At 39.0% G+C, this 20619-nt stretch overlaps 1 protein-coding gene across 1 annotated transcript; it reads left to right on the top strand.

The window, feature by feature from the left end:
* Positions 1-9: 9 nt before the first annotated feature.
* LOC150076276 (uncharacterized) lies at positions 10-18481 on the top strand. The gene is made up of 5 exons (XM_090387302.1): positions 10-24; positions 1672-1780; positions 5370-6839; positions 10885-11049; positions 18408-18481. The coding sequence occupies exons 1-5, from the start codon at positions 10-12 to the stop codon at positions 18479-18481; spliced, it is 1833 nt and encodes a 610-aa protein (XP_090243428.1).
* The last annotated feature ends 2138 nt before the right edge of the window (positions 18482-20619 follow it).

Raw genomic sequence — 20619 nt, 5'->3', positions numbered from 1 at the left:
AATTCAGACATGACGTATGCAAAGGTAAGTCCTGCTTTTAGCGACGATTTGAATTATTAATTATAATAATATTAAATGGAATGTAAAGAACTAGTTGGTTAATTATACATGGACAAAAGTTAAAGTGAAAATAACAAAAAGTGCAATAGTTTGTAAAATAACTGATGCAACTCAATGAAGTTTCGTATAGAAGTTCATTATTATGAGCAAATATGTCGTTTTTTGAAATGCACAAATAATGTTAAAATTACTGCTTGCTACAAATGAACATTTAGAGAGGAAGTTATAGAGGAGATGATGATTGCCCCTGATACCTAGACAACGCTTACGACAAACTCTCATGCTGCTAATAAGAGTGTTGAAGAATCTTAGTTATATCGAAGGCCTTTCTGCCTAAAGAAAAGATCGTAATTCACGTGTTACTCTGACGGAAGAGTTTACAATTAGAAATTTGTCCCGACAAAGTATCATGCTCAATGGGTTCAAGTATCGAGTAAGATCTTGATGGCCATCGCACTGGGTATTTTTATATATATCCTCCATACCACTTACGCTATATGACAGAAAGAATTATCGTTCATTAGAAAGAACTGGAGCATTCTGCACCCCGAAAACGAGTAATCACAGCTCTCTCTCTCTCTCTCTCTCTCTCTCTCTCTCTCTCTCTCTCTCTCTCTCTCTCTCTCTCTCTCTCTCTCTCACCCTTAAGAAGAGGATACGATGAGAATCACCCTGCAAATTAAATTTGAACTACTCATCCGTGCACCAATGTCCTTGTGTCCAACTGCTGTTGGACACAAGGACATTGGTGTTGTTGGACATAAGGACATTGGTAATATGTTTACAGCCAATTAAACTTCACTGGAATTAGAACCAGATATCTGACTCTATCGACCATCTAATGTGTTGACTCTTGGCCGAAACTATACAGCTATTCTGGCTACTTCTCTTAGAACTGTCAATATACTCAGGATACTATATTTGAATGGGCATTCAGGACCTTGACTATATCCACCAGTGACTGGCCTGCTCCCGCCCTGCTGACTCTCCACCACAACGAATTGCTCTCTGCCATTGGAATGTTACTCACAGGTGCTTGATATCCATGCACAATCGAATTTGAATGAGACACAACTAGGTCGTTCTATTTAACACCACCCATACTGACACATCGGAACGATATGCACATGGGTGCATGTGCATATTTGCACTTGCATCAGATCTAACTTGATCTAAATACGCAATTTCAATTCCATCTGCATTATAAGCCTGTAAGTCTTTACGTTCTTGATTCCAGATATTGTTAAATTTTTATTAAAGTATGGATTCTGTACAATATGCATACGACCAACCCTCGCACATTCTTGTATTCTTTGGATATCCTTGTATATTAACGGTCCGATAACAAACATAAAAAGGTGAAATTCAATGGCTGCACCGTTTTAAAAATATCTCAATTGGATCAAGGATCTGGGAAATCCATGAAAACAGGTCAGCAAGATCAGAGCCAACTTTTTTAAGTAGCTAAATATTGACAATATAGATATTATGCAATAATTAAATATAAATTATTGTTAATTATATATAAAGAATATGTCTATGTTAAATTTTGTTAAATTTTAAAATACCTATCATCTCGCTAAATCATACCACTTGGATTATTTTTTCTAGGAAGTAACAGAGAAAATAGAAACTGACCAAAATCCATCAATCTGCACATCACTGAAAATAAATAAACCCCTCGTGCCACTAAAAGTTGTTATATTCTCATGGTTTGCAGGTAAGCGGTACTTATTGCTTATATTTCCTATTATGTGTTATCGCGTTTAGAACTAGCAAAATTAAGCTTAGGAAGAGAATTGCACCAGATTTAGTTACGTAAGAACTGATAAATTGTAGATGTGTCAGATGGCGCCTTTCACCTTGAAAATTCAAAATTCGACGAATGATATCTAATTCAGATCTTCATGAAGAGATAACGCCAAAAATTCGTCTTTGAAAATGTGAACGTTTACCTCATTCATATTCTGATGGTCTTCGCCAACTTATGGGCCATTCACAAATTACGTAACGAAAGGGTTATATAAAAATTATTATGATGCAATAAACTGGTCGGGATCATAGGAACATTATGCAAGAGATATTTTCATTCAAAATAAATAAATAATGGGTTGAGTGTCGATGGTCTTTATGATTTTATGTCACAGGAGCTGGGGATTTGCTCCTGCGTTATTAAGATGGAAGGCTGTTCAAAAACTGTTTTTTTTTTTTTTTTTTGTAAACACTAACGACGTTAAATTCATTCGAAAATGCTCATTCATTAAAGATTTTCATCGTTTATAACTGTGTAAGTCTTGTAAGCCTTGGCTATTAGCTAAGACTTGCAAAATTCCCAAACGACGGCAATTCGCTGTGAGCAAAATGCCACAGAGAGAGAGAAGACAGTCTGGCTGCTCAGATTGCTCTCTCTCTCTCTCTCTCTCTCAATGGCCATAGGAAAGGCAGTTTGAAGGTAAACTGTGTAGAAGGTTTTACGAAGTGTACTCATTTTAAATGTCTCTTCCGATCTCTCCCGGTTGGAAGGGACGCAAGAGTTAAAGAATTTAATGGTGCAAGTTCGTACCAGCTAATCAATTGTTGAGAACAGAGGCATAGCTCTAAACAGCTGCCTCGGATGCAAAAATTCCTCTTCGGCTCTGTCCGGAGTCAAATGGGAACTGATGCTCGACGTTCTTTTCTAAAGAGAAAACCAAACATGCTTCTGTTCCGGCGACATCAAGGAAAAAGGGCCACTGCATGTATTGCGGTAGCGGTCTGTTCGAGTAGAGAGGTATCACCTTAAATTTTCGGGCCAATTTCTACATCTCTGAAGGAGACACTTTGATGCTCGAAGGTACAGGAATTCTTGAGTCCAAGTGAAGCTTTTCACAAGGACCATGAATTAATTTTCAGGAAGAATAATACTGTTCCATATGGGACCAAGAATATTTTTCAAATGAGTGGCCAGATAGATCTCCGGGCCTGAATCAGATGAAGCATATTTGCATGAGCTGGAAAACGTCAACTTTCTCCAAAAACTTCCCAGTCGTTAAGATCTCCTCTTGTAGAAGAATGGGATTTATTACCACAACAAGAGCTTTTTAACAGCCCTGCAAACAACATTCGGTTTTATTTCGAGAATTCTTTTGGCTCTCAATGCTTAACGTAAACGCTTTTGGACTTACAGCGAATCTACTAAACACAGCGATATTCTTGTATCTATCTTTTAAACTCTTCAGATCCTATGTGGCCGAAGTATAAACTGTGCATATCGAAGTATAAACATAAAATTTATTCGTTTAGTTTATACTCCCTATTAAACGCTTGGTTGGCGTAATATCATGATTGTGACTTTGAAAACAGAGTCATATTTCATTTTTATGGGATGTCTAGCCAAACAATCAATGAGCAGTCGAATTCAGATTTGAATCAGATTAGAATCCCCTCAATTACCCGAGAAATTTTTATAGGCTTTTCATGCAAAGTTGCACGATTTCATCTCCCGGAAGTGAGAGTTTTTCATCCAACAAACAAGCTAATTGACTACAGAATACAGTACATGCAATTTACAGACTCAATATACTGACGTCTCGCGGCTACACGAGATACGGTTGCTTCAACTATATGGTTGCTTCAGCTCTTAGCGCACGTTGAATACGACTGATGATGTCGGGGACACTTTAGATGTACCATTCAACTTCATCTCAAAAGTTTCCTTGTAAAATTGAGTGTTATAATAATACTCTTCCAGATAAAGATTTGTGTATCAGTATTATTATTAAAGAAATGTTAAAAGTATAAACAAAAGTACTACCATAACAAGGAGAGGTGAGCAGCAGCAAATAGTAAAAATAATTTTAAAAAAATAGACTTCTCTTAGAACAGTATATGCAGAAATTATTTTTCATATTAAATAAATAGTATTTTTTTCATAATATCAACATATATACAAATATCCTTCAATGGTAATGCTCTAAATTTTTTTACGAAGCTACATTTATCCTCGCTATTATTACTTATGTGTAGATATGTACAGACGCTGTATGTTACCATAAAAGCCCGAAATGGGGTAACCAAGGCGAATTGGAAAGTCCAAATAATTTTACCGATTTAACGCAGTAAACTCTGGTAACAAGATTTAGCAGTTCGCATGGTAAAAGCCCGTTTGACAATCGAATTTGCGAATTCCTTTCCATTATGACTGAAGTAGAGTACATGAGCTCCGAATAGAGTGCATATGTTATCTAGGAAACTTTGTGGGAATAGAAGATATATTCCCTATGCCCTTGTTTCAGAATTGAAAAGTGAATACAGGAAATTATCGTCCTGCCTTTACACACTTTCAAATTATCGCTTCTCCGATTTTTAAGCAAGGGCATGGGAAGGACATATTCACTATCTCAAAAGATTGTTTGATAATAATGGTGGAAAAAAAGCATTGATAATTTCTTGGTTCATTACCTTTTTCCGATTTTTAAACAAGGTCGTAGTGAGGGTGATTTTGTTTTAAAATTGAAAAAGTGAATGAATTATTGAGGTGAACAAGTTTTGATATTTCTGGCTTGATATTTCAACTCGTGTTAGTAAATCCTAGAAGATACCAATGCGAGCTAGTAAATTCTAGGAGTCAACATATATACTAAAAGTCCGATATAAAAGTCCTACATATATATATATATATATATATATATATATATATATATATCCCTTCTGACTCTTATTCTGCTAATTGCAATAGCATCGTATTTCAACATGTGGTGTGGCTGATACGCAGAATCACCCAAATTGACGTCCTCATGCTTGAACGAACAGCCAAAGACGACAATTCATAAAAGCAGCCATGCAAGAGTAATCGCTTAGATGGGAATGTCAGTCTTCTACAGAAGTAATCTGCGACTACAAACAGCACCTCCCCATACAATTTACACGCACAATTTTCATCCAAACGTTGGTCACCTCCCTGCTATTGTATATTTTACTCATTAGTGTTAATAAAACTTTAATTACATGTCTTTGTAGCTTTTAAGTGTGCATTCCCATACTAATGATGATCTATTCCATTTAGATTCAACTGGGGCGCTCATATGTCTGCACGTCTAATATTTTGGAAATGTAGTATACGATTAGTCTTAATGGTATGACGTACATTCTAATGAGCTTCCTTCTGATTATGTCCGTTATATCACAAGGAAGTTCAAGGAAAACTAGTTTTAAAAGAACCGGAAACAAAGCTAATTAGAAGAAACCTATGTACAGTACTTGTATAATGCTTTTGGGCAATTACAAATTTATTCATGTATTCTAACACCATGATTTTCTTTATTTCTTAGCACAAGCCTCGTTGTCACCTTTCCTGGTAGTGCACTTGAAGGAACGAGGACTGACAGTTGCTGAAACATCATTCATCTTCACGCTACTTCCTATTACTCAAATCCTGGGTCCTCCTCTGGTTGGAATGATTGCAGACAAAATTGGAAAATTCAGACCCGTATTACTCGTATTACTCTTCATCAATATTGCCACTGCAACGGCAATTGTATTTATTCCAAAGGTGCTTCCTCTTTCAAATAATGAAACCGAATGTACGACGTTGCTGTGCGCGCCATCTACCGTTATGTATATGACAACATCTAAACAGAACTGTACAAGAAATCTAAACCAAACATTTCTTCTTCAAACAATCGCATGCAACGTGGAATGTCCCGTATTAAACTATGAGGAGAAACAAGATGACACAAGACTGTGTGTTGGAAGCGAAGGTGAATATTTGTGTGATGACGTAAATGTAAACAACAGTATCGTTTCCGAACACAACTTTACCTTAAAAACTGAAACGTTAGAAGATTCTGAATCTTTTTGTGCATATACCGTGAAGATGGTGGACTGGAACAATGTACAGATTACTGGAACAAAATGTATGTTGCCTCATCATTGGCAGACTAATTGTACTTTATCGTGCCACATGAAACAAGATTTTCATATCACAGAAGAAAACACCAACGAGAGGACCGCCCAGTATCTTCCATTTTGGCAACACAAAACGTTTATAGTGACTCTGGCATTTCTTCTGGTCATTTCATACATGACATTTTCAAACATCGCGTACAGATTCATCGATCTCACCGTAATGGTTATGGTGAAAACTCACAACAGTGATTTTGGTCGTGAGCGGATATGGGGATCATTTGCATACGTCATATTCCCACCTCTATCAGGCTATCTGGTGGACTTAGCGGCAGAAGCGGATGTTTACGGCCACTTTTTTCCTACGTTTTTCTTACATAATATTTGTGTTATTGTAACTGCTAGTACGTTGATGTTGCTGAAAGTAGACGTGTTTGCTCCATCCAATGGTGTTTTGACCAAATCTCTTCAACTGTTTCGGAAACCTGAAGCATTAGTTTTAATCTTCGTACTGTTTTGCACTGGAACTCTATGGGGATTTATAGAAAATTACCTCAGCTGGTTTCTTTTGGATTTAAACAGTCCTAATGTTTTGCTGGGAGTGGTGAACGGTATTTCTAGTCTAATAGCAGTGCCAATTCTTCTGTGGTCCGATAAACTGATAAGAAAAGTCGGCATAAGTAATATTTTCACCATTGTATTTTTATTTTATCTAATCCGATGCATCGGCTATTCTTACCTTGAAAACCCATGGTGGGCATTAATTTACGAAATAATGACTCCAGTTTGTGTCAGCCTTCTGTGGGTGAATGTCGTTATGTACAGTGCCAGTTTAGCCCCCGAAGGACTATTAGCTACAGTACAAGGATGCGTTGGAGGGATTCACTTTGGTATTGGTAAGTAAAATTTTGTTAGAAATTACAAATCAAATATAAATGAATGTTAATATCTCTTTACAAGACATTAGTTGTAGGCACTCTAACAACACATTAATGTCATCTCCGTCTTTAAGGAAGTTACAAAGTCGAAGCAAAACTTGTGGTCCCTTGTACAATAAAAATATGGCATTCAGCTTATTACTTCCAATCTGTCAACATAAAGAAAACTTTGGTATATTCATGAGTCATGTTATTACTGGCCCATTATTATCATAGGGGCTCACATCTGGTGAGTATGGGCTTGGCACACCGAGGGTCCTGAGCTGGATATCATCATTCTTCTCTTTCTTGATGATTTCTCTCTCTCTCTCTCTCTCTCTCTGGGTAACTCGGAATTTTTTTTTTCCTGGTGCAGCAAAAGCCCCAGGCTTCCTTGCACCACATGGCTAATAATGATAATGATATTATTTCAGTAATAAAATAATAATGTATGTTAGAAGTGAAGGTAATAAGATAATAATGCTTATGGAGGACTATTCTAAATACATACGATAGTCATCCAAGCTCTACCTTGACTCACCTGTGATGAGCACATCACGCCATTCTTCGTCAATCCAAATATGCTATACGAGTGATCTTCTGGTTCCACTATGTCGGACACTTAATGGAACACACACACCATAGGGTATTTTCGCATTAAGTCCAAATCATCTACAAACCATCACAAATCGTCTACAGACGATTTGTGATGGTTTGAGTTCACGTTCTCTTTGCTGCTACAAAGCGTCCGAGTAGCAAGGGTAGCATTCAAGCGTCGATTGTGATGGGAAAAGAAAGAAATCGTGATCTTACCTTGGAGTTGTTTATAGCTTACTGCCCTGACCAGAACTTCTACGAACAGTCTGAGTGTCTTGGAACCAATTCCACGGCCTGCTGCTCTCACTTTTCAACATAAAATGGTATCGTCAATAGGTTGTGAAATTGGCAAGCCACGCGCAACTTGCATTTTGTCTCCGCTTCCAGTCTCTCCAAGTGGAAACCCGAGCAAATCAGTCTTATATGACGTTTTCAGATACTGTACTTCACCGTGATGATTTGTAGTTGTTAGCAGTACTCATGTTATAGACAAGGAAATGTGTCTGCATGATTATCGTGTATTTAATTAACTAGACAGTCGCACGTTTGAATTTGCAGGTACTCGGCCTGTATTTGTTGGAGATCTTAGAAATTACATCCGCGCTTCAGTTTGTGAACGTGTACTGTCATTTGGCCACAGTGGATCGATAAGGTGGCTCATCCAGTAGATTTTGTAGTGATCCTGTAATTGCGTTGATCAACGTATGTAGATTTCTGTGGGTGAGGGAGGAAGAGGGAGAGAGACTGCTATGGAATCATAATTGGTTTCAAAGGCATTTCAGAAACCAATGAAACATGTGTTGGTTTCAAATTCTCTAATATTATTCGACATTCTTTGTCAACTAATACTGGAGGATCTGAAAGACAGAAAACTATAGATTTCTTTGGGAGGGGCTGGGAATGTCCTAATCGCTTTTGATTCTAAAACCTTACCAGGGAAAACGAGAGATACCCTGAAAACTTAGTGCCGAGCTGACTTTTTCTTATCGAGTAATGCCCAAGCATTTAAAATATATACTACTCTCCAAAACCTATCTGAACATCTCTGTTTTCATATTCTATTAGACCTTCACAGATAAACAAGCGGCTCATACTGGTATATAATGAAGGGGTATGCGTCATGGCAGGTAGAGCCGAGCTGACTGATTTTGATAGGGGTGTTATTGTCGGACGCGACATTCCTGTCTTGTCAATTTGTGCAGTTGCTGAAAGCCTTATTATGAACAGCGAAGTCCTAACAGTTAGTTGGTAAGCCTAAATCTTTTTTTTTTTTTTTTTCAATTTCAAATAAGACAACTGAATATGAAGAAATTAAAACAGCAGGAAGATTTTTCAGATCGGCCTTCATATGTAATATAGGTTTTTATCTCATATACCTAAAAAAACGGGCTAAATTTTAAACGACTTTTTTAGTGCTTATGTTGAACTATACGTGAACTATAGTTCAGGACGGCATAAATCGGTTGCATGTGGTCCGTATGGCAGAAATGAAACCCTCACTAAATACTCTCTTCCGGAAATTTTAGAAGTCCACCAGCTTGGTCACCAGTCCATACGTACACTCCGAATTTCTAGTTAATCTTTTCTACAAAGTCGTTTCTTGAATTTAAATTAAGTGTTGGGTATCCAGAGAACTGTTTCTCTCGTTTGTTTTAAGTAAAGAGCGGCAGAGGACAGCATGTTTGATTCAACAGGATAATGTCGCATTCCATACTGTAGATGCTGTTCGAAGATGGTTTATGCACATGAATGTAGAAAAGTTCTTGTTCTTCAATTCATCCCATGCCTGTTCCGTTGGGTTCAGATTTGAACCCGACGGAACGGGTATGGGATGAACTGAAGAACAAGAAGCTCTTTATACTGACCCTTATACAAGGTTTTAAACTGGAACAAGTTTGAATTACCAGCTGGATAGGCTGGCTAAAAGACAGAAGACAGAGGGCTGTCATAAATCGTTAGTCTTCAGGGTGGACCAGCGTAATAAGTGGGGTCTCTCAGGGATCAGAGTTTCAATATACCGTTATGAAGAACATAAAACTTCACCTGTTAATATAGGTAGCAGATAATCATAGGTTATAATCCCTTCCTCCCCAAACAGGTGGAAAAGGCTCCGGGTTCGAATCCCGTCAATGATGCGAGGAACTTTTACTGGCATTTTTCACTCCGTGGCTGAGTTGGTTGGTCTCAGGCATAGATAGCAAGATTTTTCTCCCGGATACTAGGGTTTATCGTCCAAAAAAACAGGCAAATTGACCACAGAATACACACACACAATTTATAGACATACAGTAATACAAATGAGCATATAAGACAGTTCTTGGGTAGTCTTAATATGGCCCTAATAAATGCTATATTTTACTTAATTCTACAATAGCAATATAAAATATTGCAATTGTATGTATTTATTTTTTATATACGTACAATTTATAAAATAACTCATTCTGTTATAGGCCTAATATTACCTATTTTCATTATTAGAAGATTGTTAAATTATTTTTTTTGCTTTCAGTAAATCCTTCGAATAATTGGCACTCTTCTGTATGACACAACTATATCACAACCACTGCTATGGGTAGGGAAGCAGTTCCGCTTCCTGTCATACTCATCTCCCACATCACCCCTACCACCACCACCCACATTGGATGACTAATCTTTATACGGGCCACGTATCTTTTGGCTGTACAAGTGCGCTCACAAGCCGATTTGCATGTTTAAGGGCCGAAAATTCTAAAAACTCACGGGAGGAAAACTCTTTTCTCTCCACTTGAGACCGATTTGCTACAGCCTCGATTAAGGCGATTTAAAAATTCCAGTAGTATTGTATTGACTGCTTTGATATTTCCAAGCAGCAGTGTTGGAATAAAATTAAAATTCGTAAGCTTAACTTGCGTTCGATTTCGTTCATGGAAAACTATGCGCTAAGATTGGCTACGTTCAACTTCGAGACAAATATCGTTATCCACGATATTTGTCTCTAAGTCGAATAAACACAACGCGAATATATCATTATCCACGGTATTTTCACCTATTCTTGTGACGCTATACAATTTAAAAAGATATTATCAAGGCAGAAACGTGGATAATGGTGTTTGTCTCTAATTAACCTGCATTCAATTTTTATTGAATGCAGGTTAATAGTACGAATTTTGATTAAAGAATTTCTACTGTCACAGAAGAGAATCGAACCCCTGTAGAAGGGGCGACGTACAAAGTATTTGGTTTATACCATAGTATTTTGTATTGTATTGACTAAGCTGATACGAAGGACACTCTGCCGTATAAAGTTGCAAAATACTATAAATAACTAAACTTTAAATGATTGTTTTGATGGATATTATGTAATGCTTTTAGCCAAATCTGTTTTAGTATCGAAATTTCACTTGATATTATTTAAAATTATGACTAATAATTTGTAATAATTCTTTAGGAAGAGCATCTGGAAGTATTATTGGAGGAAATCTGATGAACCATTTTGGAGCACGAGTAACATTTCGATGCCTAGGAATAGCCTCGGCAGCAGCTGGTGTTGTGTATGCGTTGATTCACCATTTCCTACTTCCTTGGTGGTGCACTAGAAACGAAAACAATTCAGGTAAATAATTTCTGCAAATAATTTTCACCATCCCTATTTAATTAAGCTCAAATTCACGTTTTGCTTCTGCCTTTAATTAATTTACCACAAATATCATACACTATAGCAAATTAACTTAATTATTCTAGGTTTAATCCTCGATAAATAAAAAATATGTGCATATACACTTTTTTATTTGTTGTTTGTAACACATAACACGGCAGAGTTACCATAGGATTGCTGGGATAGCAACTCCGCCTTATTATAGGCGGCAGGAGTAACGTACTGACAAAGGTCAATCGATGTAGTGGTGTAACTGTCCCGTTGGTAATGCTATGTGATACCATTTTGTCCAGACGGACGCAGAGTGTACAGCCAAACCTATTCTAGCTTTCAGTTCAATGACATTCTGATATATTATTCCACCCTGATACGTTCATTAAAGTCAGCAAGATCCGACCCTACTGCCTCTAACAGTAACAGGGACATTTGTTAGTTAGTTAGTTGGTTGGTTTTTAGGAGCATTAGCAACTAAGGCCATATTGCTCCGGGAAATGCGGTGGTCATTCTCTGACCTTTCCTCATCCTCCGTATTTGGTGGTGACGGGCTCGAACCCCGGTCTAATCAAGAAGTGTGTGCTATGCACTGCTGCTCCTTCCCACCTGGCTACGGAGGCGGCGGGACATTTGTAGTTATGAGGCTGTCACAGACATTCTCTCAGGTATGCCAAGCTGTGCTTGTTACCTGGGAGTCTAAAATGTAACTGATATTCGAGTGACACTCAAGTTAGGTGGATCTAATTTCGGCAAAGTCCGGTCAGTCTGGGACAGCCAGATCCGCTGCTTGCACCTTCACGATGAGACTGCTAGTAACCTTGGGTATAAACCCCCATGTGCAAGTCCTGAAATACGGCACCTAGCATACTAGAGGTGACCACCCAGGTGCGAACCAATGTAAACATGGGATCGAGGTGTGGCGCCCACACCACACGTCTGCCGCTCCTCTGTGTTACTAGGCAATACTAGGCCGTAGATGACGCTCATCAACCGGTGCAATACCACCACTTTGCTTATTGGAGGCTTGAAGTGGTGGAGCCCATGTTTAGTCTCCAGAGCAAAGCGCCAGCAACCCCCATCTCTTCCATCATGCAGTATAACTGACGTCTTTTGAGGTTATGATGGGCATCATGGCGAGATCCAATCTTCCTTACATTTCGAGGGTAAAGTTCCAAAACGGTGTTCGCAGGCAGGCCGCTAGATAGCCCACCGGATCGAACCTATTCGTAACGCTCATCCGGATCAACTAGTGTTGTATAATCTCGCTGCCTCCACTCTGCAAGATGGTGATTGGAAGGAGTCCGAGTGGCTATGCGGGAGGCATTGTCGAGGCCACGTTATGTCAAGGAGCTGGGTATATTCTTACTATGTGTACGCTATATCCAAAAATTTCATTACTTCATACAGTATGTCCTCTCCACCTTTTTTTTACTTCTGTAGCTATGAACAAAACATTTTTATTTAAAGAAATTAACAGCGTGTTGGCTCACCTTTTGCCATAATAAAATTTCTAATAGAAATCTACTGGTATTGTACTCCACTCCTCCTCCTGAGCGTTCGTGAGCTGCTCTGAAAAATGACTGTCTTCGTCTTTTCAAAAACCTGTGTTCCAGCTCATCCCAAAGACATTGGGCTGAGGTCAAGCTCCATGGTGGCCACTGAAATGTTCCTATGCTATATTCTTGAAATATCCCTTCTATATGCCTTATATTGTGGCAGTGTTTATGTAAGGACCGCTTGCATGAAACTGCTACAATATAAGGTACACAGAATTGTGTAGAAATTCAATGCATTGAGACCAGTGAACAGACTCCACATCTCCAGAGCATGACACTTCTCTTCCGCACTGTGAAGTTTGGAGGAGGAGGACTCAACAAACTCAGGAAAAAATCAACGTGTTCAGGTATTAAGCATCGCCATTTTGGACACCCTCCATTTTCAAACACGTACATTAGACTGGAAGGGCAAGTAGCGCAGCATGTCACTCCATAGGAGCCATTTTCATTGATCCACAGTTCAGGTTCGGTGTGCTTTGCACCGTGCCAACTGACGGTGTGCATTTGTATTTACTATCAAAAGCTGTGGGCTGCAACTCTTCCGTGAAAATTCATGGCTTGCAGTTCTCTGCGTAAGGCAGAAATATTCACAGTTTTCTTGTGGCCGATCGCAACATCAGATTCGCTAAAAAAGCCGATGCCCTCGCAAGGGGCATCGGCTCACGTCATTCAGTGTTTTATGCTTACTTGGACATTTTGTTTGGGCTCAATGTCACCAAGTTATCATTCCTCTGAAATTTTAATCATGAAATTGAATCAAGAGTTTCTGATGAAGAAGATATTAAAAATTGTCACATTAGGGCATCCAAGACTGAACTTATAACCCCGTGTGTATTATATCCATAAATTGCGTGAGTTCTCTAGTCGATTTGCCTGCTTTGCTGGACGAAAACCCCAAGTTGTAGGGGGGGGGGGACCTTGCTATCTATGCCTGAAACGGATTAACTCAGTCACGGAGTGAAATAAAGCCAATAAAAGTGTCACTGAAGGGATTCGAACCCCGAGCCTTTTCCAGCCGGTGTGGGGAAGATGGTGATTATAACCACTGTGTTACCCGCGCAGACGATGAAAATATAGACAGATGATATCCATGTGTGGTGGCTCTTATATTAATTGGATGACTCTGATAAGAAATATCCTTTTTTTCATTTTTAGTATTTTAGCCTTACACTTTTGATAAGCAAAATTTGAAATCATTTCCATTACCTCTCGGCTAAATGGAAACAGCAAAAGCTAAAACCTTTGCCTTACTGTTCAACACAATTGAGAAAATGGAGTTATGTTTTTGGTTGCCAGAGTGTCAACTCGAACTACGTATAAAATACGCGTTTATAAAACTAAATAAATAATAAAAACTCGGTAATGAATTAAGCTGAGGAAATCCTAATAAAACTATGTGTTGATGTTTAAGTAAATTTTTACTGAAACAGTTTCAAGGGAATATTAAGGGAATGCTAACTAACCATCACAATACCAATATTTAAAACACAAAAAGGGAGGCTTCAAGGTTCTGCTAAATCTCGTCAAGTCAAAAAATGCGGAAATAACAAATAACTAATTTTAAAGAAAGTATATGTGTGGTTAATAAATAGTAATATTACAAGTCTGTTAAAACAAAATATATGTCGAGAGGTTTGTTGTGAAAGAATATAACCAAATGCACAGATGATAGATAGCAGGAGCTCGGAATGGGGGGGGGGATCGGACCTCAGGTCTAGGGTAATAAAAAGTAAAGTGGAGCCATTATCAACCCACTGCAGGATGGAAGCTCCTCAACAATTCATGCTGAGGGAAATGGACCATAATCTACCACGCTGGTACAGTGCGGGTTGGCAGATCGACCGATTTTAGCAGTCAGTGGATTGAACCCCACTCAAAGAGCGTGTGCTACTGCACTCCCGCCCACTCGGCTACGGAATCCAACCACAAATATCGCTCTAACCCTGAACTATCTAAGCCAAAATTAAAATCTAAATTGAATTAAATTTAAAACAAATACCTAAGCAAAAATGAAAACCTTAATGAATTAAAGTTAAAAACAAATATCAAATAACAGTTAAATTTAGAATACGGCACCCCATACCATGGATCATTGCGAGAGTCAATGACTGATAAGCCTAGTTCCTCCTTTGGGTTGCTTTCCTCGCAGTGATTGGGAGGTCTAGTCCTCTGCGTAATTTTCTTCATGTGTTTGCTAGGATGCTTTTCCCGTACAGTATAGGAAAGATTAATGAAAAACAGGAATAAACACGCTAACTTGAACAGGTACTGTATACTAAAGAGGTCACGTTACGTTATGCGGATATTCGGTAGTGATTCGAGCGAAAAAAGTGTGGTTTTAAAGATTAACGAAAAAAAAGGAAGAAACACATTAATAAACGGATACCTACAAAAGAAATTAGGTTATGTTATGCGGATATTCGGGAAAGATTTAAGCGAAAAACAAATGTGGTATTTTCCAGTTAATCTTTAGTATAAGGTACCCCACTAGGTTAGTCGTTTGAATCCCTTCATGGTTAAATTTAGTGCACGGTACCTTCTTCCCCTTTGCCGCTGTATTAAAATTGGAAAGGGATTTCCAGATTTTAATGAAGCGGCCAAGGTGGGGGGGGAACAGGTACCGTATAGTGGAATAAAATCGGAAAGGATTTTCCAATTATAATCCAGTGAAAAGGGGCGGAAGGTACTATAAACAATTCTTGGGAGCAGTCAGTACCGTTTTACCACCAACGGAAAATGACTAAGATCATACAGGCTGACAACATTGGGTTAGTGTGTTCATTCCATTTTCAGTAAACGGTACTCGTCTTGGTTACTGTGCTTTTTCGCTTGAATCCGTCCCGAATAGTCGCATAATCAAACCTGACCTCTTCAGTACACGGTAAAAATATTTTTCTTCAATATTTAATAAACCTGACAAATTTAAAAAAACACAGAGGAAAAAAAAGAAAAAAACTAACCTGACGTCGCATTCATCGCCGCTTCAGTCGGTTGAAAAGGAGTATTCACTCTATCTCAAACCACCCGTATCAGCAGCCTATCAAAGCAACGGTGTGTTGGTGTTGTTGATAATACTAAAGTAATTTGGGGTTATGGATTATTACTAGGATATATATACTAAATGAATGTGTTTTCATTCGCCCAAACTCTTTCATTAACTTCAATCGTTCCCATTCACCATAATACTCAGTCACTGTCTTTTGCTTCCATACTGAGCCACTTTCTTTCACCATAACTCTTTCTCATTCCCTTTTAGAGGGAATGAGATTTAGGCCTCAATTTATTAAAATTCATTCGAATTCCCTTTTTCCCATTCCCTTACAGATAACGCAATGAGATTGGTGAGCGGAACAAAGGGGGTGCTCTTACCAAGAAAGGCTCTGCAAATTTCCGCGTCTGGAGACTAGCACCTAAGAGGTGATTTGATTGAGGTGTTTATGGCTTTGAATGGATTGAGCAAGCTCAATGCTGATGATGGGATTGTTCCTCTTGCACAGACCACACGCATGAGGGAGCATAAATTCAAATTGAGGGAGGACTGTTGCAGAATAGATGTGTGGAAATTTGCCTTTAGCCAGAGGGTGGTTAATTGATGGAACAAACTTCCATCTGTTGCTGTGGAAATTGATAGTTTAAATAAATTCAAGGAAGAACTAGGCAAACTATTGGAGGAAATGAATAGGTGAAATGTGAGGTGTCTTTTCTTTTTTTTAGCTGATGCTGTATAAACTTTCGTTCTTGAATCATTTGCCACTGTAATGCGAAAGCTTGGAAATGCGACCTGTTCACGGATGGAGAAAAATAAATGAAGCTGTTCAGTTGAGAACAGAACTGCCATGTTGTTGTGAGACTGTGTCCTAAAAGAGAACAATGAACGGGACTAGTGGTGAACGACATAATTTGAGATAAAAATCCTGTGGGACCAGGGAAGCAATGACGACTAATTCTAAATAAAAGTAGTTAGGGCAACTGGTAGAACCTTTGAGCTACTTATTATCAAAATTAAAACCTAGTATTCCACTGCACTACACAGCATATTGACAGTTCTGCCCTTCCTATACTGTGCCACAATTATGAGGGTCATTTTTTGTTTCAGTGTGACAATGCAGTATATCATACTGCACAGCCTGTACTGACTTGGTCTGAAGACATGGACGTTCAAAGGTTTCATTGGCCTGCCCACGGCTCCCACCTAAGTCCTATTGAACACCTTTGACATGAATTGAGACGTCAGTTCGAGCTAGACCAACAAGTCAGCAATTATTAGCTGAATTAACGAAGATATTTAAGAAGGAATAGGCCAAAATTCGTCCTTCCTCTTACCAAAAACTGGTTTCGAGTAGACAACAAGGATACGATGTATAATTAAGGTCACAGGTGGGCCAGTCTGAGACGTTATTAAATACTGCATCAATGACTGGACATTCAAGTATTCTGTTACTTTTGATACTATATTGTATACCGCCTTACAGTGAGTGGACAGAAATCATGGGATACCTACCCAAAAACGGGTAGGCCCACCTTTCGCCTGAATAAGGGCAGTCACACGGCGAGGCATTGAGTCCACTAGTTCACGAAAGCGTTCCACTGGTATTTCTATCCACGCTTGATGCACCACTGTCCATAATTCCTCACATTCCCGGGTGGAGGATCCAAAGCTCCAACTGACCTTTCCACAGCATCCTAAAGATGCACCACAGGGTTCATGTCCGGTGAACGGGGAGGCCATTCCACGGTGGAAAAATCTGCGAAATGCTCTTCAAACCATGTTCTAGTCACCACGGCTCTGTGGGAAGGTGTATTGTCCTGCTGGAAGAGTCCATTGCCCTGTGGTTTCACGATGACTATGAAGGGATGCAGATAGTCTGCAAGGATGGACACGTAACCTGGACCGTTCAGAGATACGTCTATACGTCCCAACGTGTGCCAGTTGACACACCCCAAACCATTACCGACCGTCCACCTGCTTGAACAGTTCCTCGTTGACATGACGGATGCATAGCTTCGTGCGGTTTCCACCAGATACACACCCTCCTGTCCGCTCGAAATAACTGGAAACGGGATTCATCGGACCAGGAGACCCGCCTCCAGTCATCCAAGGTCCAGTGCCGATGTTCTTTCTCGATGTTCAGTTGAGGCGTAGAGTCATGTGTCGTGGTGTTAGCAATGGGACTCTGGTGGGTCGGTGGCTCCCATAACCTATTGCGGCTAATGATCGCCTGATGGTCGTGGTGGAGACGTTTCTGGCATCTCCCTCATTGAAGTCGGCGGTGATTTGTGCCTGTCGCTTTCCGGTTTGCTAAAACAGTGCAAGGCACTGTTTTTAGCAAACCGTCGACGACCACGTCCACAATGAGATGTTATTCCGTAAATGGCGTATTCCCGATACTCTTTTGATACTGTAGAACGTGGATAGTGCAATTTCTGTACCACCTCTGCGATAGAATGACCGATGTGTCGGACACCCACTATCATCCCTGTTTCCAAGTCGGTTAACCACAACAAGCGGTGGATTCGTCCACTAGCGAGAGGGATGATAGCGTCGCGTTGCCAGGAACTAGGTATCCCATGAATTCTGTCCTTTCAGTGTAAATATACATACTGTGCAACACTTTGTCACCCGCCTACTCTGTTGAAGAATTATTATGTCAGAACAGAGTTACTTTTAAATGTTGTTCTTATCTTATAACAATTTCTATCATAATCATCCACATTTCACTTCAGGATTGGTATAAGTATAACTTAATTTTCCTTTTTCTTTTCCAGATGAAGAGAGCCAACAACATGCACACATCGGAACCACACAAAAATGTAACGACAGCAAAGAAATTCCTGCCTGAGGCAAACTCTACGTAGAAAAGTTATCTGTTACAATAACACTGTTGAGTTCGAGGTAGCGCTTTTGAACAGAAGGGAAGATTTTATTTCGAATAAATATCCCCTAAGCAACAATAAAAAATCATCAAATGAGAAGAAACCACTTGATGAGATGTTTGGAGTTACTGTACAGTAGTATGGGTGAAACTAAACAGATTTGCAAATATGAGTAGTTGAATTCTCAAAAATATCAGAAAGTGTATGTCGAAAACATGTATTTCTTTAGATACGTCGTATTACAGGATGGACAGTTTTCATATTCTGTATTTTATTTATTGGTAGAATTTATGAAACGTTGAAACAAATTAAGCAAACAAAAGTAATGGCTCTTTTGATTGTATTTAATTCATGTCAAGTGTTATTAAACATCGTTCTGTTATGACTGTTTTTAATCTTTGATCATAAGGAATCATTTGTCTTAATCTACGACTTTTTTATTGATCGTAGCTAGCACAGTGGCCCTGCTGTCCTTCCAGGCTATGTTCAAATGCCTATTACACTAGCAAAAAACAAAATAAAACGAAACAAAAAAAAAACAAATATATATATATATATATATATACTGTATATAAAAGTCCAAGTTTCAGATTCTAAAAGAAATTGACTTGATTCCAAAAACATCAAACTTATATCTTTATCGCATCTCCATTGAAGGGTATAATGAAATTTTAGTAAATATCATACAATAACACGTACGCTATCTTAAAATTGAGTCATATATTCATTTTAAAATACTGTAATCAAAGATATAACCTACATTCCATTTCCTTAGAAATGTTTTCCACTTAGATAATTTTTCTTATAATCCCTTTTGCTTTCCCTCTTAAGAAAGCAAAATGGATTATAAGATTATTCTATTTCCTCCAGCAGTAATCTCCAATCATGGCAATATCCCAGTGACCTTGGTACAGCATTTCCGTCGTCGATATGCCGTGATGAAAGCGTTCCTCTTATAATCCCGAATTTTGAGGAGAAAAACTGAGATGGGAATGAAAAAAAAAATTAATGTCAAAAGGCATTCGGCAGTCCATATAACATTGTAGTAAAGTTGACACCAGAGATTTATAATTATCTTCTTTCCTTCTTTCAAGAAATCCATATACAACTGCTTTAAATGATCGCCAAACTGCTAGTTCAATATCCTGTACCTTTGTTTCAAATATGTCATTAGCATTAGCATTAGTAGAGGCATTTGATGCAAGAAAGCAAGCTTATGCAGCATCAGCCAAAAAAAAAAAAAAAAACCCCACTGCTACTTCACCCCTCCGTTCGTTCAAAATACCTGTCCAGCTGAGCCTTAAACTTATTTAGGCTATCAACCTCCACCACAAGGGATGGAAGTCTGTTCCACCAACCAACCACCCGCTGGCTAAAGGCAAATTTCCGCACATCTATCCTACATCTGTCTTTCCTCAATTTGAATTTATGCCCTCTCAGGTGATTTTTCTGAGCTAGAGGAAGAATCCCATCAGCATTGAGCATGCTTAAACCATTCAAGGCTTTATACACCTCTATCAGATCACCTCGCTGGTGCCTAGTCTCCAGACACTGTAATTTGCAAAACTTAAGCCTTTCTTCGTAAGAGCACCCCGTAAGAGGATCTTGGGCATACCTTCAGACCTGATCTATTCTAGACCTGATCATCCCCCATGAACCAGATAGCATCATAGGGCCGACAGATACAGAAAGCATTCGCTAGGAGTGATCACAGAGTTCTAAGTTGGACGACGAGGAAATAGGTAGCAGTTGTTAAAGGCAAAGGGATCGGTTTCAATTTCAGGAAAAACGATGACTACATAAGATGCCACGTGGCCTCTATCAACTGGAGAGACAGCACAAAAAGTGCGAACACAGAATACAACTATTGTATAACTTTAAAGCTATAGCCACAGAAGCCTTAAAAGGCTGCTGTGGCTATAGCTTTAAAGCTATCCTCCTCTCACCTTGCTAGGCAAATGCCCATCTCCACCTTGGTCACCTGCGACGGCGCAAAACCGCTGTGAAATGGCCTGAAAAAAAGTGTGTCAGGCCTCTTCGTACTAGGGAGCAGCCAACACCTGGGCAGTTGCGCCTAATGTCCGTTCCAAGCTTGAGGAGCCAG

This window comes from Mastigoproctus giganteus, chromosome 13, assembly GCF_048544385.1.
Source record: "Mastigoproctus giganteus isolate SK-2022 chromosome 13, ASM4854438v1, whole genome shotgun sequence".
In the NCBI taxonomy this organism is placed as follows: Eukaryota; Metazoa; Arthropoda; class Arachnida; order Uropygi; family Thelyphonidae; genus Mastigoproctus; species Mastigoproctus giganteus.
The sequence above is the reverse complement of the archived record's forward strand: the minus strand, read 5'-3'. Positions and strand labels throughout refer to the sequence as shown.